Source organism: Callithrix jacchus, chromosome 7, assembly GCF_049354715.1.
Source record: "Callithrix jacchus isolate 240 chromosome 7, calJac240_pri, whole genome shotgun sequence".
Taxonomy (NCBI): Eukaryota; Metazoa; Chordata; class Mammalia; order Primates; family Cebidae; genus Callithrix; species Callithrix jacchus.
Window position 1 is genome coordinate 55999567 of NC_133508.1, and position 25194 is coordinate 56024760.

Sequence of the window (25194 nt, forward strand, 5' to 3'; positions counted from 1 at the left end):
ACATGGACTCCCAAGGAATGTAACAGGAAATGATGTCACCAAGGGATTGGGCTGATAGGTCTTGTCCCATCCCCTGCAAATCTCCTCCTTCCCACCATGGAAAATACTCAACACTCACCTTGCCAAGCAAGTGGCAAAAGCTGATTCAGGGACGTGAGGCCCCCAGACCGGAAGGAGCCCATTGCACTTGGTGTTGGCATTCTGAAGGGCGGCACTTTCCCACTCTTCCCGGCCTCGAGCCAACCTGGATGGGGAGGAGAGCAGGGACAAGCGACTGCTAGAATTAAGGTGGCAACCAGGCACCTGGGCGGGGGCAGGGGTGGGTGTGGGGGCATGCCAACACTAAGAAGTCAGTCAGCCCAGGCTCCTGACTCGGCAAAGAGAATTCGCCATTTGTAGCCTCGATGTGGTACGTGCTGGCTTTGCTAACTCAGGCAAGCAAGGCTGCTCTCCCCAGCCTTGGACACAGGCCAAAGTATATTTTCCTATCATTCAAATAATTGCTTGGGGACCTATATAGTGTCAGGCAGAACACCCTACCCCCCAGAGACTAAGGAGCAGATTTAAAACCACGAGGTTGGCAGTCCCACCTGCTCCAGGCCCACGGGCAGGCCTACTGAAGGAGCAACTCTGCAACAGCCAGGGCCTACCTGACGGCAGCCAGGTGGCAGTCATAGTGCACGATGTTGAAGTGGGACACGGTGCTGTAGCCCTGCTGTTTCCGGGGCTTATTCTCCATCTCCTCCAAGGCTACCCGCTTTGTGAAGGTATAAATGCCCAGGACCTTCGTGGGCTGCAAAGACAGCATGAGGAGAGAGGAGGGGAAACTCCAAGGCAGGTCCAGGTGAAGCAGAACAGAGGGGAACTGTCTCCCTTCTTGGGCAATGCCTTAGGGTTCAGGCTGCTCTCACTAGGGAAGTTCAGAAGAGCAGGTGAGGCCTGTCCCTCAGTCTGTGGGTGAAGCACTTGGCTGGCGCAGCCCTAGTGAAATGAGGATTATAGGAGCAACCAGAAGAAGGGGACGTGGTACAGATGCAGAGGCAGACCCGTTAGCAAGCCCAGGCCATCTTTCTTTACTTTGTGCTTCATCTGTCTGAAAATGCAGAAATATCTCCTTGATACTCACTTCTCAAAATGTGCCGGGCAGCTCTGAGAAGCCTGCCTTATGCAAGACTAATGAGGCCTGTGGCCCAGGCACCTGCCCTTGCACAGCCTGAGTTCTGAGCAGTAAGTTCAAACTGGAGAGAAGAGGCCACCTTGGAGCCTTCAGGGGAGCCAGCTGCTCTGCTCCTTTCTGGTGGAATCTTGTTTGGATGAGCCAAGAAAGTTCCAATTTTCCCCCCAGTTACCCTGAATGGAAGCAGCATGGTGCATTTTCAAAAGCCCAGGTCTGGAGTCTGAGAAGCCTCAGCTGGAATTCTGGCTCTGCCATGTGACCTTTGTTTGCTTAACCACAAGTTGGGACTTTTCACAGGTTTAAATAAAATTATCCAGTTTACACAAAGCTCTGAGCATGAGGCCTCACATACAGCAAGAATCTGATGAGTGGCATTTGTCATGACGATGATAAGGATAATGAAGTCTAAAGTTCAGATGAGTTTGCTGTCCTGCCTTTAAACAGGACAGCTAGTCCTTTTGTCAACCTCCTAAGATGCAAGCCTTGAACCTGCCTCACTAAGAACAAAATGGCCTGGAGGAAGGGGATGCTACCTAGAACAAGGGGCCAGGCTGGGCCCTCAGGACCGACCACAGGCCCAGCAGCTGTACCTGGAACTTGTATCCCTCCCTGCAGATGCAGCACGTGAGGCCGGGTTCCTCGATCAGCTCTTCCATCTGCTTTAGGAGTGCCGTCTTGGTTACGACCTGGCCCTTTTCATTTGTCTGTAGGGGAACCCCGGTGGCATGTCAGGGGGATTTCCACACACCCTCTCCCACCCTAGCCTGGGGATGCTCAGGAAGAGGACTAACCTCCTACCTCCACTAAAAGGACAGCTGCATGAGAGGAAAGCCCTTTAGCTGGCTTCTAATGAGGATAAAGACCCAGACCCTTCTGCTATTCTCTCTTCCTACAGGAACCACTGAAGCAAAGGAAATCATCCACCTGGAGCCCTGGCAAGGTGCCACCTGCCATCAGAAAAGCCCCCTTTCTTTGCATCAGCAATGTCAAGTCTCAGCTTCCAAGGGCTGTTGCACTATGATTCATTCACTGTTCCCATGTGAGTTTTTAAACTGCTGACACTCAAGTCTGTGGTTTGGAGGAGCTTGTAGGACTATGCTTCCTCCAAGGTGGGACAGTTAAAAGATCAGAGCTCTTTATGGCACTTATTACTTACGTGCCTTGGCCTATTTACTTCACCTCTAAGTTTTGGTTACTTCACTTGTAAAAATGGGTATAACAGTATCAACCTCCTAGAACTACTTCAGGGCTTAAATAAGTCCTCAATAAACCATGGCTATGATCACTGGTTTACTGTTTTGCTAAACTTCTTAAGTCACTTACCCTGAGTCGTACCTGTATGATTGAACAATAGCGGTCCCACCTCTGAGAGAGCCTACCATACCTAGTTCCTTCCTCCTCCTCTGTCCAGCCTTCTCCTTCTCCATGGCCAACCTCAGGGCTGTCCCATGGCCACCTCCTCCTCAACAGTGTGGGCAGAAACATGGGGACTCGGGGAGGTGGCTTTACCGTCATGCCCAGGGTGCCCAGAGCCTTCTGCCTCATTGCCATGGCCATGCGCTTCTTCTCCGCCCGGGTCTCCCTGCGGGCCGCGTCAATCTTCTTATTTACATCAGGGTGTTCCCGCAGGGCTTCTAGCAGGTTCTCTGCCAGAGTCCCAATGCCCTCATCACTGGACACCTGCTCCAGCTTATGCAGGTTTGGGATGGAGTCAGTTCCAATCAGAACCTGCCAATAAGAGACCAGAGAGATATATAACTCCAATTATATAGACAAACCTTTCCGGGAGCTTAAAGGTTTCGAAACTCAACCAATGTGCATCATCTCATGTCACCTGCTCAGCTGCAATGACGTCCTTTGATTCTACACTTTGAGAGACAAAGACAGATGGAAGAGGGTTTGACTCTGCCACTGCCTCTGACCAGTTGCTATGCTTTAAGCTCAGTATTTCCATCTATAAAATGGGGATAATGCCAGGGTTGCTGTGAGGATCAGAAATTAGATAACATATGCAAAGCATCCATCACAGGGGACGTGGAAAGGGGCCAGGAGAAGATACTTATCCAGGTAAGACAAGCAGCACCTGATGAGTCAGTCCTGAGTGATGAACTCACCAGCCAGAGTAGACACTGGACATTCTCATAAGGGCCTGCCCTAAGTTCTCCACCTGGGAGCCCCTGGGTCCACCAAACCTAGGAGCACAGCTTTCTCAGCCTAGGGATACTAAAAGTACAATGATGACAAGCAGGTATCATTGTATGGAGATAAAAAACTTAAACAAACAAACAGAAAAAGATATTAACAAGAAACCTCTGTGCCTGAAATAGCTGGAAGTCACTACATACGGCACCATGCAATCCATGGGTGGAGAACATCAGAAGGCTAAAGGCAGGTGTAGCTGGAAAAAGCTCTCCAGGTGAGCTCACTGAGAAATATCACCACATCCCTGAAATCCTCACCACCCTGTCACAAGTGACTTGATAGCAATTATTACATATGAGACAAGTTGAAAACAATAAAGCCAGCACATCACTCAGTAGCTCATAAATCTGTTCTCATAGCAAGTCCGCTTCCAATCTGTGTCTCAGCAAAATAACGTATTCTCTCATGTCTCATGCTCCTAAATGCTGAGCCCATATTTTAACTCTGACTGAGCTTTTCCACAGGTACCCAAAATCAACATTCTGGCTGTTTACTGCGTGTGCATCCTTGCACATGTGTGATTTCAGTGCTGGGGAAACAAAGACTCTGCCCTCACTTAACTTACATTCTAGTCATTAATAGGACAAACCGTATGTTCATAGCATAGTCTAACGAACTCTCCTCCACCTTACTCACAAACCTTTGATTTTCTCTGTCTCAGTGGCACCACCATTCACCTCATTACCCAGTCTAGCAACTGAGCAGGGCTCTTGATTCATCCAGCTTCTTTGCTCCTGCAAATCCCATTTATTCTTCCTCCTAGCTCAATCTCTGTTCAATCTATCCATGAACTAGTTCAGGCCATCATTTCTCTCACCTTGATTACAATAAAAGCCTGTTCTTCCCTCAACCTCAACTCCCTTCAATTCACTCTTATAATACAGCTGGGGCACTGCCCTCAGGAGAAAACCCACACTCCTCTTTTGGGAGAAAGAACATGCCTTGCCCCTGCTCGAGTCTTCATAGGTAGCTCATGCCATGTCTCACTTCCTACTGCAGCTGCTTTCCATTTTTGGAAGGCTTTAAGCTCTCTTTGGCCCCGAGCCTTGCAGGTGCTATGCCCTCTACTAAACATGCCCTCCTCTTTCCTTAGGCCCTTCCACACTATCTATCTCGCTGTTTAGTAATAAACAAAAGCTCTATCTTCCACCAGACAGTAAGCTCCCAAAAGGCACAGACAGTGACTGTCTCCTTAGCCTAGCACAGGACCAAGTACACAACGAATACTCAATAAATATGCGTTGAAAGAAAAATGAATGGCCATAGCGTAAATGCCAAGTATCCAACTAGATAAAGCCTTATTCTAAATAAAGTAATTCAATTTGGTAACTAAGAATAAGCCCGGAAGGCCAGGCATGGTGACTCACGCCTGTAATCCCAGCACTTTGGGAAGCCAAGGCGGGCAGATCACCCTAGGTCAGGGGTTCGAGACCAGCCTGACCGACACGATGAAACCTCTTTCTCCTAAAAATACAAAAAAATGGCCAGGTATGGTGGTAGGCACCTGTAGTTCCAACTACTTGGGAGGCTGAGACAAGAGAATTGCTTGAATCGGGAGGCAGAGGTTGCGGTGAGCCAAGATTGTGCCATTGCACTCCAGCCTGGGCAACAAACAGAAGTGAAACTCCAACTCAAAAAAAAAAAAAAAAAGCCTGTAAATTAGCTGACTTTGAGTTCCAAACTCATTGTGTTCCCTTTGGCCACATCACAACTGTGTTCCTTGATTTATCCATATACAAAATAGAGATGTCACAAGGATAGGGAAAAGAACATACGTGAAAATTCCTATGTAGGAAAAAGCATCTCCACAAATATATACTAATTATGACTCCACTGAATTGAACAAAAGTTTAGAAAAGGGATTTCAGTGAGACACAGTAAAGAATCTTTACTGTATCTGAGTTGCCATGTTTTTGAAATGAGTTATCAGAACAGATTACGAAAGTAGACAGTGGAGCTATTTTCAATAGAACACTACAAACAGAAAAAACCCAATGCTGAGGACGCACAAAACTCAACATTAAAAAGCAAACAATCCAGTTAGAAAAAGGGCAAAAGACATAAACAGACATTTCACTGAAGAAGATACACAAGGCACATGAAAAGAAGTTCAACATCATGAACCACTAGGAAAATACAAACCACAAGGCACCCCTGCACATCTACCAGAACAGCAAAAACTAACAGTCACCAAATGCTGGCAAAGACAAAGAGAAACTGGATCAGTCAGTTTGGCAGCTTCTAATAAACAAAATATGCAACTACTACACAACCCAGCAACTGCACTCTTGGGCATTTATCCCAGAGAAATGAAAACTTATATTCACACAAAAACCTGCACACAAGTGTTCATGGCAGCTTTACAAGTAACAGCCAAAACTGGCAACAATCCAGGTGTTCTTTAGTGGGTAAATGAACCTGGATGAAACTCCAGAAAATCATGCTGAGGAAAAAAAAAAAAAAAAGACAATCCCAAAAGGTTACATGCCATACAACTACATTTACACGACATTCTTGAAATGACAAAATTACAGAAATGGAGAACAGGTTGCTGGGTGCCAGAGGCTGTGGCAGGGGAGCAGGGGAAGGTGGATGTGGCTGGAAAAGGTCGAGAGGGCCCCTGTGCAGAGGAAACTGCCTGCATCCTGACGGCATCGATGTCTATATTCTGGTTGTGGTGTGTGCTCAGGTTCCACATGATGTTACCCCTGGGGTACAGTGGGAAAAGGATCCATACAATTTCTCTGTATTTAACAACTACATGTGAATCTGTAACAATGTGCAAATTAAAACTTCGATCAAACAAACAAACAAACAAAAAAACCCAGCCCTGGCCATCTATCCAGGGCCAGATAGGACTGGATCTGTGAGGAGTTACCGCTCAGCCCCATGGTGAGAAATCAGAAATGAGCTGCAGAGTAGAATCGATGGGCCTCCCTAAGAACAAAGTGTTCAGCTGCTTGAGGCAGAGAAAACAGAGGTGATGATAATCTAAGTGTCCCAGTGACTGTGGCCGGACACCCAAGTGTTTTACTCACTGGTCAGCCATACCCTCACAGTTCAACAGCTGCAAAGCTGACCCATTAGACAACGAGGCCCCAATTAAAGGATGAGTTGAATGGGGGAATCACAAATACACAAATACGAAGTCAATGACCTCTGAGGCTCACTTCTACTCTAGGATTCTTATATATTAGGGTAAGTTATGTCTCAGGGTGAACTAGCATGGTTATACTTGTACCCTTGCACCCTCGCACTACTTATCCTGGCTACCCACCTGGGTGGCAGGGTGCTGGATGGCCAGGCCCCGAAGCAGCCTCAGGATAAACGGCAAGGCCGGGCGAGACAAAAACTTTTTCCAGATGTCGGCATCCAAGCTGCAAAGCAAATGAAGGCTTATTGGCAGGCCAGGGAAGCAAAGGCTACCTAGAAACCAGTTGTTGACTCTGGCTTGTTTAAAGCCCCCGGTGCCTGTTTAAACGTGACTCTCTCCGAGTGTCATGAAGAATCACATAGAACCACCCAGCTCAGCTGAAAAGCCAGATAGAAGTGAGTATTCCAAGTAGAAACCAAAAAGTTGCCATCCTTTTCCCATAAGCCCCAAAGGACTCTGCAGCGGTTGGTCACCCACACAGTTTCCAGAAAGGGTTGGGAGGCCTCAAGGAGGGCAAGGAGCACACGTGAAGCTTTAAGCCAAGATGCTGATGGAGAAGGAAAAGGAAGGGGCAAAGGGGAGACAAAGCAGCCCCTCTGTGGGAGGCTTCATACTTCTTGGCGCTAGGGATATGCTTTTTCATGTAGTCAAGTGCATTCTGGGTGATCCCCTTCTGGAGAATCAGATCCTTCAGCTGGTGCCCATTGCTGTTGTTCTTGATGCCAGCAGCTATTTTACAGAAACAGTCCAGGAAGACTTTATCATCGCCACTATGATCTTCATCATACCTAGAAAGAAAGAGCAGAGTCTGAGGGTGCGAAAGGTGGGGCAAAACCCAATCATTCACTCTCTTCATTCTCTTGGCTAACAATTGTCAACAGCCTATAGAATATCAAGGCTAAATTCCCTAATGTGACACAAAGACACTTCTGCCCTGGCTCCTGCCACTCTCTCTGTTACCTGCTATGTCTCCCACACTCACAGCTTTCTCTTGCACTCACACTTCTGCACACATGACTCCATCTCGTCATATTCCTCCCATTTCACCAACCACTTTGCCTTCTCTGCCTAGCCAATTGCTACTCCAATACAGTATATTTTAACTATTTAGTTCCCAACTAGACTGAACTCCTTAAAAGCCAAAATGAGGCCACAAAAATCTAATAGAAATTCAGGTGATTCTTCCTCATCTCACAGACCTAGTTCAGGGTTTTTGTAGGCACTCTCATTTCACTATATGAAATCCGAGTAACATACTTATCAAAGTTGCAGTATGGTTTGAATCGCTCCACCAAGATCTGCATTTTCTCTACCTCTCCAAAGGAAAGGTATGGGATGATGCGAAGCAGGCCCTGGAGCACGCTGGGGTTGGAGCGGACGAAGGTGCTGTTGATCTGGTCCAAGAGCATCACGAGTTGATCCTTGTCACCTGTCAGGAGGAGGTTGCCCTGAAACAGAAAAGAGGGTGGAAGTCCCATGAATGCAGCCAGGAATGTGGCTGCAGCCAACATCTGAGCCCCAAAGGTCACCACTTCCATCAGAGTCAGCAGGAGTAGCCTTAGAAGAACTGTGTCTCAGCACTTCCCAGAGAATAACAAACAGTATGAGTTTCACTTGAGAATGTGGTTTCTAAATTTCTGTGACAGTTCTGTTACTAGTCTCAGGTGGGCAAAATATACCAATACAATCTTCCTTTCCTGTAACAGAATGCAGGCTGCTGGACATTCATTTGGTCATAGCTCTAGCCAAATCATTAGTGCCAAAAGGAATGGAAAAATTACAGGTGGAGAGAAATTCTGGGAGTTGGAGACCTAGGTTCTAGGCCTGATTTCCACCAGTAACCAACTATATATCACAGTTGAGGAAATGCCAAGTCCAGGAAATGAAGTGCACTGTTCAATTCCTGAACTATGAAACTAAAGATTGGACTAAAGCCCCTATCTATCAACTGGGACATGCCAGGATTCCATTAATGAGCAGCTTTCGAGTAACAGACTATCCTTAGCAATCTCGCTTGCTCCGAATCCAAAGATTTCAGGTTTCAACACAATTATGTCACCATTAGTTGAGCCTTGACATTCCAATACTTAAGCAGGCTCCATCACTCTCAGGTGGGCTAAGCCAGACGCAGGCCTGTTGTGGGCAATGGGACCGTGCAGGCTCTCAGTGCCTGCAGATGGAGGGGCCAGGGCCCACTCACCTTGTCCTCACTCAGGGGCTCAGCATTGGACTCATCAAGAATGATCTCCATGATGCTAAGCACCTGCTCAGCCACAGCTGCACCCCCACTGTCCTTGCTTTCTTGTTCAGCTACAAGGGCCTGTAGGAGAAGGAGACCCAGTCACTCTGAGAATAAGACCACACTCACCGCTGATAGCATTTGCTCTCAAGGATCCCCTCATGGCCTTACTTCCCAGAGAACGTGTGTGTATGACTATGTGTATGCATGTGTGTGTGTATATGCATGTTCTGAGAGGGAGACAAGTGTGAGAGCTTTTGATGACAGGGAAAATGTGAAGTTCCAGATCTCTTTCTTGGCTGCCTCAAGGAGAGGGGGACTTCTTTCCCATTGGTGTGTAATCTAGACTGTTTGAGGGACTGCCTTCCTCTCATCTCTGATTTGAACTCAGGAAAGGAATGAGGAAGCTCTTGGGTGCCATGGCAGCAGCATGGGGATAGGTGGGGGGGTGAGGGGCAACCATAGGAGAAGGGCAGCTGAATGATCCAAGCCTCTACACCAGTCAGCCAGAGAGATGAAGGGCTTGAAGAAGCCATGAGTCCATTTCATCTAAGCCCAGAACTGAAATGTCTTCCCCGCACCCAGACTTCCAAGGCTCACTCTTCGTCATTTGCAGCCCACGCTCTTTACCAAGTTTAGAGTCCCCAGCATGACATTCAAGGTGTTCATTTCCAGTTTGACCAGTTGCTGCCGGTTGACTTTCACCTTCACGCAGTAACTGAACAATTTCAGTAGCACCTGACAAGAAAAGCCAGTCAAAACCCATGAGACCACATGAGACTCTAAGATGCAGGGACCAGCAGGAAAGGGATGTCTAAGCAGAGTCCGTCCTATACCATCAGCAGGGGTTCCTTTGAAATGAAGAGGACAGGAGGGAGAAGTGACCCTTAAGGGGACATGGTAAGAGAGCTGGGCTCTCACAATAGGTAGCTCCACAGGCTGGATAGATCTCTACCATCTCTAACACAACGGCAGTGATACCAGTTCCTAATACAAGAGCGGATGCTCTGTTGCCTTGAGGGAAATGAGACACTAAACTAATAGTAAAGAGAAATCAGACATTAACTCAGACACTAAACTAATAGTAAAGAGAATGATCCCAAAGCTCGTAGACTGTGAGAGCTCAGAACTACATAGGTCATTTAAAACAAAGGCACAGGCCAGGCACAGTGGCTCACATCTGTAATCCCAGCATTCTGGGAGGTCAAGGCAGGTGGATCACCTGAGGTTGGGAGTTCAAGACCAGCCTGACCAACGTGGAGAAACGTCACCTCTACTAAAAATACAAAATCAGCCGAGCATGGTGGTGCATGGCTATAATCCCAGCTACTCAGGAGGCTGAGGCAGTAGAATTGCTTGAACCTAGGAGGTGGAGGTTGCGGTGAGCCGAGATCATGCCACTGCACTCCAGCCTGGGCGACAAGATCAAAACTCCATCTCAAAAAAAATAAGGCACAAAAATAATAGTAATAATAATAAAATATATATATATATATTCTCATAAACCCTGGGGGAGTGGGGGCTAGTGAAAATAATAGTATAATATTTGTGGTGCCTCTCTGGAATGCTCTGATCCTTACCAAGGAGATTAGTTAGATAAATATCCAAACAAAACCCTACAATGCAAGAAATGAGTTACATTACAAAATCCATTTTAAAAAAAACAACAACAATAATAATAATGGTTAAAACAAGTGCAGTTATTTGGGGAAAGACAGTCAGACGCTGGCTCTACAGATAACTAAAGAAATACTGGAGAAGGGAAGTAGGCCGGCAGGACGGAAGAGGGGGTCTGAGAATGTAGAGGGCTCCTGACTGCCAGCTAAGGAGGTACTGGAGAAGGAAAGTGGGCAAGCAGGACAGGAAGAGGGGTGCCCAAGAATGTAGAGGGTTCCTAACTGCCTTCACCAACTTGCACTGCTCCATGGCACCATGCTGCCCTCTAGGGTAAAATGACACGGTGGCTATAGCTTCTTTTCACAGGGGTCTCTCTCTCCCAATGCAGAAAGGCTGGCCCCCACACCTTGCTGCCCCCAACTCACCGTTAGAAGGTGACGTCCCTGCTTGAAATCTCTGATCCCGGCGAGTCTGTTAAGCATGCATTCCAGGCCCCCACACTGAGCCATCACACCAGCCATTTTGTACACTTCTTCTTCATCTTCTTCTTCATCTAGGGGAGAAGGGAAGCCAGCAGAAATGGAGGGGAAGGCGAAGATGGAAATAAACTAGGCCAGAATAAGACAGCCCTCTTTCATGTCTACAGTAAAGACACAGCCAATAAAAGGGGTCAATGATGGACAATATGAAACTATTCCACCCTCAGTAGAAGCTTTTTTAAGTTTCAAGTCAATTAAAGTTACTTACTCAAATGTCAAAGTATGAGTACTTATATCATCAAGGGGGTGGGGAGAAGAGAAAGTTAAAAATGAATCTGAATTCAAGTTTATTGTTAATTGCATTTTCCTCTAAAAGTCTGGTGGTTTTTTTTTTTTTCAGTCCTCAGTGGTATCTGCATCATGCCATAGACATCTCTATTTTTCCTCAATTGAAGAAACAATCTCCCCATAACTCCGATGCAGAGGTACAAGACAGAACCTACTGAGAATACCCCAATGTCCCAGGACGTGAGCCGCTCTTTAGTCCCGAACTCAAATCTAATGTGCAGCACTGTCTATGATCTACCTGTGGTAGAGTCCAGGGACTCAATGAACTCCTCTGTGGCATCGCCCAGCAGCCCCCGCATACGATAAACAATCCTCATGGGCTCTCCCTGGGCAGAGAAAGTTGGAGAAAGGTCCTTAAAAACAAGCCCACACAAATGCAAAGAACGCCATACTTGGTCTTGCTTAAAGCTACAGCAATGTGGAGACCTTCTATTTTTCTACAAGGTCTCATCCACAACATCTAGAATCCAACTGCACAGCAATTCACATAGGGGAAAGAATGCTACTTTTATTTAGTGTCTACTATAAGCTAGACATGGTATGAAACATTTTAAAGACATTATATCTCCTTCAATTTCATTAGAACACTATGTAATGATTTAATATTTATTGAATGTTTTACTCTGTGCCAGGTCCTATGCTAATTAAGCACTTTAGATGATCCTTTTATACAAGGTTACACAGCTTGTTCAAGGTTACCAAGCTATAAGCGGAGGTCTAACTCCAAGCCTGGACCTTCCTTAGGAGTAGAAACTCTCTCCCATCGATAGGAACTACTACCCAGGACAAGCAAGGCCATTTAAATCAAAGAGCTTTGACTCAAGTCTCGAGAATACAGGAAAAGAGAGTAGATCAATCTTTGCTTATAGAGATTCAGATGTCTTCATATAACTATACAAGGAGGGGGTTCATCCACAATTCTTTAAGCTAAACCCATAATCTGACTGGAATGATAAGAATCAAGGCTTTTATAAATGACAAAATTACAGCAACTTCACTAAATTGGAGGATCAGAAAAGTTCACTATATGCCTGGCACTGAGCGCATATAATATTATTCTCATTCTGCAGATTAGAAATTGGAGCTCAGAGTGACCCTCAATAAAATCAAGTGGGGAATTTGGTAGCACACTAATTCAAGCAGCCTGCCTCCAAGTATAGGCTTAGCTTCAGAACAGGAAACCCTGGAGGAAGACAACCCTCCAGAAAGGGCAGTTGCAGAAGTGTTTCCGGCTACGGAAGCCCAGTGAGAATTCCCCAGAGAGAGAACCACCACAGACACTGAACACAGAGCAGGTAGTAGTCAGCAGCTAAAAAGGTAGGTTGCTTATCAGGGAAATGGAGGGCAAAGTAGAGAAGGAAAGCTGACGTCCCAGAACAAAAGCTATCACAAACTCTGGACTTTGCCAGAAAACCTTCTAACTAGATTAAGCACATCAATGTGAGGGGCAAATGATTCTCAATGTCTATCTTGCTTCACCATTCAAGGGAGATACCCTTGTGCATTCTTTGAGTTCACTACCACCATTTACAAGAACGCCCACAGAAGCTTGGTCTTTATTTTTCATGTGCATCAGGGATTAAATCAGTATCGTTCTGTTTCGATACTGAAATGTCTGTGACAAGATGTATTGACTGGGACAGTTCTCTGCCTGTCCCTCAACCAACAGTGCAACATCGACCCAACTGGCAGCAGACCAACAGTAAACAGTGACCAGGATTCCCAGCCCAGTGGGAGAAAAGAAAGGAGAGAGGCGGAAATATGTAAAAAATTAAAGGCCAAAATGTACAAACAGTATACTGCCAATTTAGTTTCTCAAACTCTACAGAAGTGTTTGGGACCAAGTATAGAAAAGTTTGCTGTGCATCCCTGCTACTGGTTTGCTATAATTAAGTTACTTACTGATACATGTACTAAAGACCTCTCCTCCCAATAGAAACAAGAGAAGGGAAGAAATGGCCTGAGGAGAGAGAAATGGAGGGGAAGAAAAAGAAACAGGAACAGAGGAAAGGAAGGAACAGAGAAAGACTAAGAAAGGAGGGAAAGGTGAAGGGAACCATCTAATACTTTCACAAGTGGACAAATAGTATCACTCGTGATGGTCAAAAGGTACAGAGTGCTGGACTTCCTTCATTTCCCTTTTCCCCTCCTCAAGAACAACTGCCTGTTTGAGCCTCAGTTCCCCAACTAGTAAAACAGCAATGATGCTCCTTGACACAGCTACTGGAAAAATGTTCTATTAAGTGACCAGGCCCATAAAAGCTGAGAACTAATCTCAGCTGAGAGGTGTCCATATTGAAGGGAACAAGACAGCAAGCATTCCCAACACAGAGCTTCCTTCGACACTCCCTGGCTTCCAGTCCTTGGGGTTTGACAACTTGCACAGCCTGGCAAAATGCTTTTGCTTTCCTGAGGCTCTTCAACCTGCATTAGTCAGATGCCTCCAAAGGAAAACAGGATGATTGGTTTTCTTCACACAACCCCAAATAGGGAAAGTAAAGCTTGAGAGAGATGCTACGAGCAGGGTAAATGATGATGAACAATGGCTCCTGCTGGTACAAGTCTGCATAGCATAAGTCAGAAAAGGGAAACCACACCTCCAAGTAAAAAAGCAGGCACATACCTCATTCGTGGTACACCAGACTTTTTTGTAAACTTCAGCCACAGGAAGGTCCAAACTAATGATTTTATTGTTCACTAGAAGCTGAACAGAAAAGCAGGTGAAGCTGTTACTCTAAATAATTGTAAGACAAGTAAAATCCAAGAGCAAAGGGCACCTTATGGCAATGGTTCATAATTCATCATTTTTGTATGTCATGGACCTATCTACTCTCCCACTCTTTAAAAAAAAAAGCACATGTGTGCAAAACACACAGAATTTTGTGCACAATTTCAGGGGCTGCAAGCATCCCTAACCCACACACGGGCTGCAGCTTAGACACACCCACTGGGGACCTTCTCCTATAGACTCAGAACCAGAAAAGGCTTTTCACTGTGTAAAAATGCCAGACCCTAAAGGGTATGCCAGAAGGTAACTGACACAGGGCCATAAACCTACGCAAGGGGTAAAATACCAATATATAGGGGGCTCAGGTAACTCAGACTCACCGAGAAGTCTCTGCCAAATGCAGCAATAATAAACACCTACAACTACTACAACCAACAGCCACCAACAAAATGCTTCCTGCCAGGCTCTGGGCAAAGCCCTTTATAGGTTATTAACCTTAGCACTAGGTGAGGTAGAAAGGTGTGAATCATTAAACCCAATTTATAGAGCAATAAACTGAAAGCCACCTGCCCCAGGGTAATCAGCTACTAGGAGGAAGCACCTGAATTTGGTCCCAGCCCCTGCTCTTAAACGAGGGCACCACTGTCCTACACTCATTACCTCCATGCCACTGTCATCTTCCAGGAGGGCCACCAAATCACAGTCCTGGCAAATCTTGTTCTTTATATCCCTCATCAGTGGCCCGATGCCTGGCTCATTGCTGCTATACGGGTTCCCAGGCATCCTGCCCTGTAAGAAGTCTTCTTGTTGGGGATCCTTCTCCAGGGTCACAAAGAACTCAGTGACTTCATTCTCCTCCTGGAGGACAAAGGGAAGGGTACATCAGAAGGGATGGCAGAGGGGGGACACTCGAGGAAAACACATCACACTCAGCAAGTCCCCAAACACTTAAAAAGACTGCATCTCCTCTGAACCCCCAGGGCAGATTAGGAGACAAAGCCTAACAAAACAAGCAGACAAGGAGTGACACATGAGAGATGTGTTAATGAAATGGGGGAAGGGGTGCAAGGAGGGACCTTCCTTCCTCCTCCTGCCGGTCTCATGTGATGCTAACCAATTTGGGGCCAGAGGACTTTGTCACTGATGACCCTGAAGTCAAGGAAAGGGCTTCTCTATGGGACATGACACTCAGGCACACCCACAATGAGTTCTCATTGCTAGCTGACGATACTAGTGTTCATCCTTCCTTAACAGCAGGAAGGGTCCTCTGGATCATACTGTGCTTCTACACAGCTCAGTCTAGGGAGAAAAACACATGCTGCATGTGTGCACAAAATACAGGCAGAAAAAGAAGGAAGAGAATGAAAATAACTTTATATTGTCGCTCAATGCTGCCTCTCCACAGCATGCTGGATTGATATACAATGGGATTTTGGTAATGGAGGTTAGACCTAGTTTTTAAAAAAACATGATTCTTTACTTGAATCCAGGAAACTAAGACCAAGGAAGGCCATTAAATGTCCAATTGCGAGCAAGAAAAAAATTATGAGGTTGCTTCTCTTTTATGGTAGTGGATCTTCTTTAACTGCTAAGTGGACCACTGCTGGTATAATGCACCATAACTTGAATGAATCACCAAGAGGTTTCATGGCCAAGTGGCCCGTGCTGACATGCGAGAGCCATGGGAAGCACCAGATACATGGATGCTTACAGGATAAATGATGCTGCAGAGCCTCTCGAAGATGAACACTGGGGTCCGGTAGTCATCCAGGTTGTAGCGCTTGGCTGTCTCAATGCACACAGCCATGAAGGCCTTGGTTTCTGATTCTGTACCTGCCAGAAATCCAAAGCAGCCAAGTTAGGAAGGAGCCTCACCCATGCAAACTGAAATGAGACTTCTAGTTGAAGTACCATCATTGACAAATTATTTCTGCCTGGTAAGTGTTTAAACACCCTACATGTCAATATCAATAGTTCAAATTGGAAATATTATGCTGATTGATTTTATCCTCAGACCACATTCAGTTTGAAACCCGTAACACCCACATCAACACACTGCATCATCACTGGCTGTGTACATGTCTTGCTCTCTCTCAGGATATAACCTCCTCAAGGAGAGGGGCTGTGCCTTATTTAACTAGCATCTCCTTGCCCAAAACAGGCACTCAAAAAATGTCAAATAATTCTGTGTTCCAGTTAAATCAAATGGAAGTTATAGTCTTTAGCTTCATTCTAAAAGATTAGGTAGAATGTCCTCTATAAGCAAAAAAGACAACTTAAAGTAACGTGAAGGTGAGAAAATATGGTCTTTAAAAAGGTCCCATTCCAGCACTTCAAGCTCTCAAGTTCGAGACCAGCCTAGGAATGTGGTGAAACACCATCTCTACAAAAAACACAAAAGTTAGCTGGGCGTGGTGGCACATGCCTATAGTCCCAACTACTTGGGAGGCTGAGATGGGAGGATGGCTTGAGCCCAGAAGGCAGAGGTTACAGTGAGCCAAGATTGTACCATGGTACTCCAGCCTGGGTAACAGAGTTAGACTTTGTCTCCAAAAAAACAAAACAAAACAAAGTCACGCTGTCACATTCCAGGGTGGGTCTACAGCAAGAAAAAAAAAAAAAAAAAAAAAAAAAAAAAGGTAAAGGTCCCTGACAAAATCACAAACCAGGTCAGAATGGTATGATGAAAATGGCATCAGAAAGACTTCCATTTCGGAAGTAAATGGAAGCAAACAAGGTTCCCTGACCTACTCCTCACTCCCCACCACCCAAAAACAATTTAAAGTGTTGAATAAAAATGTATCACTGAACTGCCAAACTACCACAGAATAGCCAAAAGTCAAAAACTAAGAGAAACTGGGAAGCCAGAGAGATAAGCAAAACACCAGTCAGTTTCTGCGTTGAGCTTTGGTTTCCATGCCTGACCAGATTTGAGAGGTGGATAAAGACCCGAATCCACTGAGTCCAAGAGTCTAGCAGGCATCCCTCACCCCATGCCCCACAAACAAAAAACTGGTCCCCCAAAGACCTCTTCACCAAGGGGGTGCAACTATATCTTTTCCCCAATCAAGTAACTGAGGAAATTGTATTTCCTTAAACCTTAAGCATCAGGTAGCAGGGAAAAAAATCTCTGAAAACTCATAATGAGCTATCTCCTCATAGGGGTTTGCAGCTCGAACCTCTCACTACCTAGGAGGTCTGAAAAACCTGAGGCTCAGAACTGGGACAGCAGTGCCCTGAGCTGCTTCATAGAAGCAGTTATTTATCTTCTCTGGAGAAACACATCTGTGGTCCAATCCTAAAGAATTTCCACATAGCTTTATCCACAGATAAAGCTAAAAAATGTGAGGTCACAGTCAAAACTCACAAAATATAATAAGACTTTAAGATATCATGAGCAAGAGCCAAAATAACAAACTGCAGAATCAGGCCTATAAATACCTCAAATTTTAGAATTATCAGACACAAATGTTTAATATGCTTATAGATCATATAAAGGAGGGAAATGTGAATCTTAAAAAAGAGACCATAAAACCTAGAACTACAAGAATTCAACGGGTAAACACTTATACATAGTGAGGAAAAAAATGAATTGAAGAAATTGTCAAAAATGCAGCATAAATATACAATGAGATAAACACCATGAAAAAGAGAAGGAGAGACATGGATGACAGTGAAAATGGAGTTTCACAAGGAAAAGAAAGAGAATACAGCAGAGGGGATTAAAGAGACAATGGCTGAGAATTTCCCAGGCTGATAAAAGACATCTCTCAGAGAGCCTTTGACCTTGTACTGCTCAATAAGCTCAACATGAAAAGTCCAAAGTGACTGAGTCCAGCTCTAGTACTGAAAATTCCAAGAGCCAACACTTTGTTAAGAAATGGGTCTCTCTTTGAATGCAGGGAGATGTTTGCCCACCTCCTCTGGCTCTGTTGAACTGAGGGAAATGTGTCAAATGCACCTAGCCAGCCCCAGAAGGGACAGTGTGCCTCAGGCTCCAGGCCACTGGGCAGTACTACCTGTGGTCATGTCCTCCAGCATCTCCAGCAGCATGTCCTGTGTCTCATCAATCAGCTTGGTCCTTTGCACCACCAGTTTTCGCAAGCACAGGTATCCATTCAGCACAGTACCCACCAAGCGACTTTTAAAATGTCTTTTGATGGATTCCACCTCAACAAAGGAGGAGAGAAGGCCTGTGGAGATGGGAAAATGTTGCTGTGAGAGCTCTGGATGAGAATATAAGGAAGGTCTGTGTCTTCAAAAGATAATGAGTAGCTCAAAAAGCAGGGAAAATCTATTTTTGTGCACAGCACAGAACAGGTGTTCAACGAGCAGAAGCAGTCAATAGCAAACAGGGTCTCAAAATCACAAACATATCAATACGGAAAAAACATGCAGAGCTTAAATCTGCATTAAGGTCGGTACGAGAGAGAGAAAGTCAACCTCAGCACTCAAGGAACTAAGGGTTGTCCCTACAACAGATTCAGGATGTCCTAGAGGAAGGTCCAGGTGGCTCTCTTTACCTGTGAGACTTTTAAGGGCATAGCCCTGCTGCAGATCGGTGCTCAGGGTAGCCTCCTCCAGGGCCAGCAGACGGGCTATTTCCTAAACAGGATGACAAGTGCAGTCACTGCCAAGGATACCAGTTACCTCCACCACCGTCCCAGGAGCTTGCAGCACCAACCACTCAGTAGCCACAACTTCTTCCTCAAATCCTTGCACAACTCCTTTCCAGGAGGCCAACAACAGTTGAAGTGCTGGTGAAGGACTGCTTAAAAACTGAGAACAGTCGAAATGCCCCCAAGAGACTGCTATAGCCATACAATAAATATAATAAAGTCACAAAAATATTTCCAAATACCTTCAACAAGTATTTCTTCTTGGCAAAAACAAACAAAACAGCATGGTTGAGTTTACATCAAAGTGCAATGAAAGGAGGATTAGGGAAGGGGCTCTCCTGGGCAATAGGGTAGGATACCTTAGTGATGAGGTTGCCCACATAGGGTAGGACTCCCCGAGCTGCCAAGTAGACTTTCCAGTGCGCGGAAGTGATGAGCTTCTGGTAGAGAGCCAGGTACTCAGCCGCACACTCCCCAGCTATGCTCAGCTCGTCCAGGTAACTGCCACCAAGAGGGACAGGGCACTACTAGTCAAGAATTCTAACACTTTGAATGGCTCTGAGGCTCCCCTTTCTCCTCCCAATCTTTCCTATCTTCTGCTGTCTGTCTCTCCCACTTCCTAGAGGGTGGAGGAAGAACATCCCAGAAAGTTCCAATTGCCACTTGGGAATTTCCCACACCTAGGAAGCATTAAGAGCACACCACAGGGAATGAATGCCACAGAATCTAAGCATTCACATTTTGGCACTGATTGCTATGAGAGAATTAAATAAGATAATGCATGGCAAGCATTTAAGCACCCAATCTCAATAAATATTAGCTGCATAAGATCTCAATAAATATTAGCTGTTGCTGCTAACACCCACACCACCACCACCACCACTGCTACCACTAAAATTCAGCTATTTAACACTTTGTTGTTTCTGGGGTCTTCTACAGGGAATGAAGGTGTGCCTTTCATTACCCTGATCCATGGATTTCCCCAGGGAAGATGAAAAGGCTCTAGAGGAAGTCTAACCACGCCCCCAAGCCCACTTCCAAATGGTACCTGGTAAGCAGATCCAGGACCTGCTGCTTGCGGCTGGGAATGGTGGCTAGAGCTTCCACAATGGTACAGGCTGCCTGGCGTGCAGCCTGCGTTGCTGGAGTGAAAAGCACCTGCAAGACAAAGGAGAGAAGGGGCCAGAGGCTCAGATGATGCCCTGCCTCACCAGGCCCCAGCAGGGCAGTCAACTGCCACTCATCTAAGAGAGGTCTTCTGGCACCTCTCTAGGAAAATGTTAGAGGTAAAAATCCCCAGCTAACACATGACTCGACTGTTGTAGATGGGGAAAGGGGCTATGAAAGAGCCCTGCTTCTTCCTGGAGACTTCTCCATCAGGAGATGTGAAGAACATACCTACAATAAATGAAGTAGGAAAAAGGGATCTTCCTTAGCAAAGATGCTGATAATTCTTTTTGGGGACACTTACATTTAACATAAACCAAGTTATTTCTTATTTTATATATGAATGGATAAATGGATTACCTAACATAGAATTACTTTAGCTAGAAAGAAAAGGGAGAGGAAGGACAGCAGAAGATACAAAAAAATGGAAAGAAAAAAGGGACGATGGTCAGGGAAGAAAGCAAAAAGCAGAAGGAGCTTGCTATAAGCAGAAGAAGTTCTGTCTCAGCCCGTCCACCAGGCTAGCCCAGCAGCTGCAACCAAGAACCTGTACCCACTTCCTATTTGAAAGGAAGCAAGAAGAGCAAAGAAAAAGAAGAGACGGCAGCACAAACACATGATGAGGGCCAGAAACACATTGCTCAGAGACTTGGGTCAGGGTCAGGGGGTGAAGAGTCCAGAAAATGGCCACTCACTTGGCGCAGCCAGTTGTTATGTCCCAGTTTGAGATCCAACGGGGAGGTCCTCTTCCCCCGACGACTCAGGAACTGTTTCCACCTCCACACATACTTCTCAGTCAAATAGAGATGGCGGAGCTCTGATTTGCTGGGGGCTTTCCCATTGCCATCTATCCCTGCAGGGCCAAGGGTTAAAGGGGTAGGTAAGAGAAAGAGAGTGACAGAAGGCAGGGCTGTCAGAGCACAGGCAGGAGTTCCTGGCATCTTGAAAAGACAGATAGGTATACCTCTGATAGGAAGACACTTCTTCCAAGCATCATAAGATGCCTTGGGGTCTCTCTTGAGCCACAGTTGAGCCTGGGCATGGATCTCATTGCAGTACGGTTTCACCGTGGTGAGGGCCTCAACGGGGACATCCTGGAGGAGACAAGCAGGGCAAGGTGAGGGCGCACAAGAGCACACATGAGACACAGCCCCAACAGCATGGCACTGGTGCTCTAGAGGGTGACGCGCAAAGCCAAGATGATCAGGAGGATCAACATGTGTATCTTTTATGCCCAAATGTGCTCCTGTTAAACCATTTTGATCCAATTTAGCAGCAGCATCTCCACACTGAGCTTAAGGTCACTGATTTTTATTGTGCAGCAGATACTGGCTGGTTTCCTACAGACAATCCTATAGCACATACACTAATTCCTATCCCACGGCTGATTTGTAATTTCCCAAGTATAAATCTTCCACAGGTCACAAGCAGCCTCCAGAATGCAAACTGTCATTAACCAGAAGCAGCCTGCAGACAGAGAGCCACACATGGCACTCCAGGCCAGCAAATCTCAAGCTGTCTGGCCTCAGAACCCTTTTATACTCTGAAAATTATTAAGGAGTCCAGAGAGCTTTGCTTTACATGGGTGTATCTATTGATATTTCTCATGTTAAAAATTAAAACTGGCCGGGCATGGTGACTCACACTTATAATCCCAGCACTCTGGGAGCCCAAGGCGGGCAGATGATGCTTTAGGCCAGGAGTTCGAGACCAGCCTGGCTAATATGGTGAAACCCTGTCTCAATAAAAAATACCAAAAAAAAATAGCTGGGCATGGTAGCATAGGCCTGTAATCCCAGCTACTCAGGGGGCTGAGGCAGGAGGATTGCTTGCACCCAGGAGGCAGAGTTTGCAGTGAGCGGAGATCTTGCCACTCCACTCCAGGTTAGGTGACAGAATGGAACCCTGTCTCAAAAAAAAACACCCAAATAAAAAAACGGAGAAATTCTTAAGATATTTGTTAATTCACTTAAAAAGGAGAGTAAATCTATTATTTGTCAACCTAAATTTTGTATTTTCCAAAACAAAAATAACCTACAGAAAGATGTGGCACTGTTTTATATTTTTGATAATTGTTTAATGACTGCCTTATAAGACATCTGGATTCTCCTATCTGCTTCTGTGGTCAAAGAGCCATGTTAGGTGGTTTTGGCTGAAGTGTATGAAAAACACTGGGCCTCATACAGATATGCAGTTGGAAAAGGAAAGAATATTTTAATAACTTTTTCAATGATTATGGATTTTTTTGAGACTAAACCAAAATTCAACAAATTATAGGGTCTGAAAGATTAGCTGTAGTATGGACTCTGAAATCACATCAATAAACTTTTCACAGTTTATTACACTAACCTTCATTTTTTATCCAGCAGGATACAACATGCATTGGTCATTAGAAAACACTAGTTTACATGGTCATATCAGTTCTTCTTAAAGCTCCCTTCATTCATTTTGAGGAAAGTATCTGCCAAATACCTAAGCCTGAACAACCATAATTTGCCCATCAGCCATTTTTTCAAGCACAAGCTTAAAGCTTGAGAGACCCATAAAAGGCAGCTGGTTCATTTGGCATCTCGCACAAGTGCCTTTCCTCAGCACAACGGTTGTACTTGGGGTAGAGCAGAGACACTTTTGGTGTACTCGTTTTGTCACACTGAGCATTAAACAGATTCATACCCAAGAGTGGAGATTTAATGAAATTAATTTGTACTGCTGAATTCATCAAGGATATTCTTGATGAAACTGGGTGGCAGTGAAGAACCGCATGGGGCCACTGCCTTGTCCACCTAAGGGACCGGCCATCTCCCCAGTAGCAAAGGTTTTGTTCCATCAGCACAAATATCACAAGAACGACAGGGGCAAACAGTGTCTTAGGACAATTATGAAAATAACTTTGTCCTCACAGATCTCTGAATGTCTTGAGAATACCCCAGGGTCCATGAGCCCGCTTTTAAGAACTGCTGCTCTTGCTACATTACACCGGAGAAAAATGTGATCAACACCAGGCCCCAATCCTTATAGGGCAAGTAATTCCATGAAAAATCTCCCTTTGCCTCACACTGTGGAAAAAAATGATGATCATGTGGGAATGGGTGTCCTCTTCTCAACCAAGGGTTGATTTGATCTGCTGGGAATCTGGGGGCAAATAATCCCTCCATCAAAGGGAAGGAAGCAGAGTGCCCAGTGCTGCCTTTTCTGAAGGCAGCTTCAATGTCCAGCTTCCCTGATCATAACCCTAGTGCTTAGCATTCAGAAAGCAATCTTCCTGCCATTAGGACTCTGCTCCTCATAAGGGATGGCCCATCAGACAGAGCAGGAATCAGAATGACTCAAGGCCCAAGTCAGGGCAAGTTGGTGGCAGAGCCTTAGGCATGGCCCAAAAAAAGAATTATGGCCTGTCAATTCAAAAGCTGATATAAGCAAGTCAATCTGTGGCTCAGCTACAATTATTTTAGGATAGAAACTTGGTTCCCCTTAAGGGACAGCCCATCAGAAAGAGCAGAAATCAGAATGACCCAAGGCCCAATCCAGGGCAAGTTGGTGACAGAGCCTTAGGCATGACCCAAAGAAAGGATTGTGGCCTGTCAATTCAAAAGCTGATCCAAGCAAGTCAATCTGTGCTCAGCTACTTATTTCAGGATAGAAACTTGGTTTCCTTTATTCACTTAATAATTTTCTAAGCAGCTATTATAGGTGCTATGCCATCCTATATATTAGACATAAAAAATACGATGGTCCAGTCACTGGATTCAAGGAGCTTACAGCTAGTCTAGTAGAGAACTGACCCTCGAAGGAGCAGCTGACAAAGTGAAGGAAAACATCCTAGACAGAGAAAGAAGAAGATAGCCACAGGTAACAACTAAGGCCTAACTTAGGCAGACACTGTTTTGATCACTTGGTCTGCACTATGTCATTAATTTTTCAAAACACTTCAAGGTGGAGGCTGTATTCCCATTTCATAGATGGGGAAACTAAGGAACAACTTGCCCAAGGTCACAATGCTAATAAATGGAAGCACTGGGATTTGAACTCAGAAAGTCTGCTTCAAAGCCTGGGATTTCTATCACTGCACAGCACTGCATGTGCAAAGGCACAGGGGTAGGAAGGACACAATGCTTTCCAGGGGCTGCAAGTTATCTGACATGAGTGGAGAAAGAGGTCATCCTCCACAGTTAGCCACTTTGCTCTCTGCTTTGTAGTTTATTTTACTTTAACCAACCATCTAAAAAATCCCAACCCATGTCTGCTGAACTAAGGCAAAGGCAGCACTGGAGCCACTCAGGTGAGGTGGGCTTGAGGAAAGGCAGAGACTGTGAGGAGGCAGGGCACACTGCCAGGAAATGAGGAAGGCAGCTGCCCTGCCTTACTTCTTAGACCCCTGCTTGGCCCAGTACCTTGTTCTTCTTGCTAGTGGGAGCAGGTGGTTTAATCAGCTTCTGCAAGATCCGCAGGCACATGAGGGTAATATTCTCAACCACCACTGGAGTCTTAATGTTCACAGCCATGAGGAAAAGGCTGAGTGCTGGGGACGATCAGGAAAGGCAGAGTCACAATCAGGAACACCAAACACCTGCTCTGCAGAGGCCGCCTAAACATCAGTTTCCCTCCTCCTCTCCCGCTCCGGCCAGGACTGCACTTTGGAGCCTTTTCCTTTCTCTGAAAAGCCCCTAACTCACCACAGCGTAACCGAAGCTCCCAGCAGCTGTCCTCCTTGGAGATAGAATCCGTCAGCAGCAGCATTTCATACTGCAGGCTACTTGCCTAGAGGGCAGTGGGAAGAGATATGAGTCAAGAGGGTCAGCTCCAATCCAGCAACTCTTAAGTATTTATACAATTTCTGGTCCTAGGTGGCTCCAACAGAGTCAAAGGACAGACAAGACCCTTGTGCCTGGGAAAACCATTCTGGATGCAAACTCTGTAGTGTTCTGCTCCTGCCCTCCTCAGTCACCGTAGGACCTGGGAGCAGGGAAGCTGAGGAACACAAGGCATATGAGCAGGGAGTCAAAGAAGACAGCTGGGCCTGCTAAGCCGGCTCACCAAATCAGGGTTGGCCCAATGGCCCTTCAGGGCTGTGGAGACCTTGCCAATAATCAGGTCATTCATCTGCTGGGTGGCTTCCGGGTTGTCTCTGTGGAAGCAAAGAGAAATGGAGTCCTATAATTCATATCAGGTGTGACACTCCTTTCCACCTGAAGGAGCCAAGAGAAAACAAAATCAATGTCTAATGCTACCTGGCCCTAAATTTTCTACCTCCTTCCCAGGGACAAGACTACAGGTTTGGCTTCACAAAACTTTGGTTGGTAATAATAAAGGGCCAGTCACAGCCACCTTGCCTATGAACAGATGCTAACTGAGGGGAGAGAAGCACCATGTTATGGGTCCCATGTCCCGGGTGACAGAGCCCCTGCTGTCTGGTGTGACACAGTCTCCAAAACCTACAGGTCAACTCTTAGTCTTGGTCACAACT

The 25194-nt window shown here is 45.7% G+C and overlaps 1 protein-coding gene across 50 annotated transcripts in view; it reads right to left on the minus strand.

The window, feature by feature from the left end:
- The window catches only part of UBR4 (ubiquitin protein ligase E3 component n-recognin 4), a 135351-nt gene that overhangs the window by 11953 nt on the left and 98204 nt on the right, over positions 1-25194 (minus strand). For all 50 annotated transcript variants that reach the window (XM_078330570.1, XM_078330560.1, XM_078330554.1 and 47 more), the window contains 23 exons: positions 24765-24855; positions 24404-24488; positions 24122-24249; positions 20695-20824; positions 20426-20583; positions 19612-19721; positions 18923-19064; positions 18468-18549; positions 17964-18137; positions 15656-15777; positions 14605-14802; positions 13840-13920; positions 11455-11542; positions 10815-10942; positions 9403-9510; positions 8734-8853; positions 7791-7981; positions 7148-7321; positions 6657-6756; positions 2687-2905; positions 1768-1881; positions 651-793; positions 119-244 (listed from right to left, as the gene is read on the minus strand). In XM_078330570.1, coding sequence (XP_078186696.1) covers positions 119-244; positions 651-793; positions 1768-1881; positions 2687-2905; positions 6657-6756; positions 7148-7321; positions 7791-7981; positions 8734-8853; positions 9403-9510; positions 10815-10942; positions 11455-11542; positions 13840-13920; positions 14605-14802; positions 15656-15777; positions 17964-18137; positions 18468-18549; positions 18923-19064; positions 19612-19721; positions 20426-20583; positions 20695-20824; positions 24122-24249; positions 24404-24488; positions 24765-24855 — 3012 coding nt within the window. The remainder of the gene's footprint in view (positions 1-118; positions 245-650; positions 794-1767; positions 1882-2686; positions 2906-6656; positions 6757-7147; positions 7322-7790; positions 7982-8733; positions 8854-9402; positions 9511-10814; positions 10943-11454; positions 11543-13839; positions 13921-14604; positions 14803-15655; positions 15778-17963; positions 18138-18467; positions 18550-18922; positions 19065-19611; positions 19722-20425; positions 20584-20694; positions 20825-24121; positions 24250-24403; positions 24489-24764; positions 24856-25194) is intronic.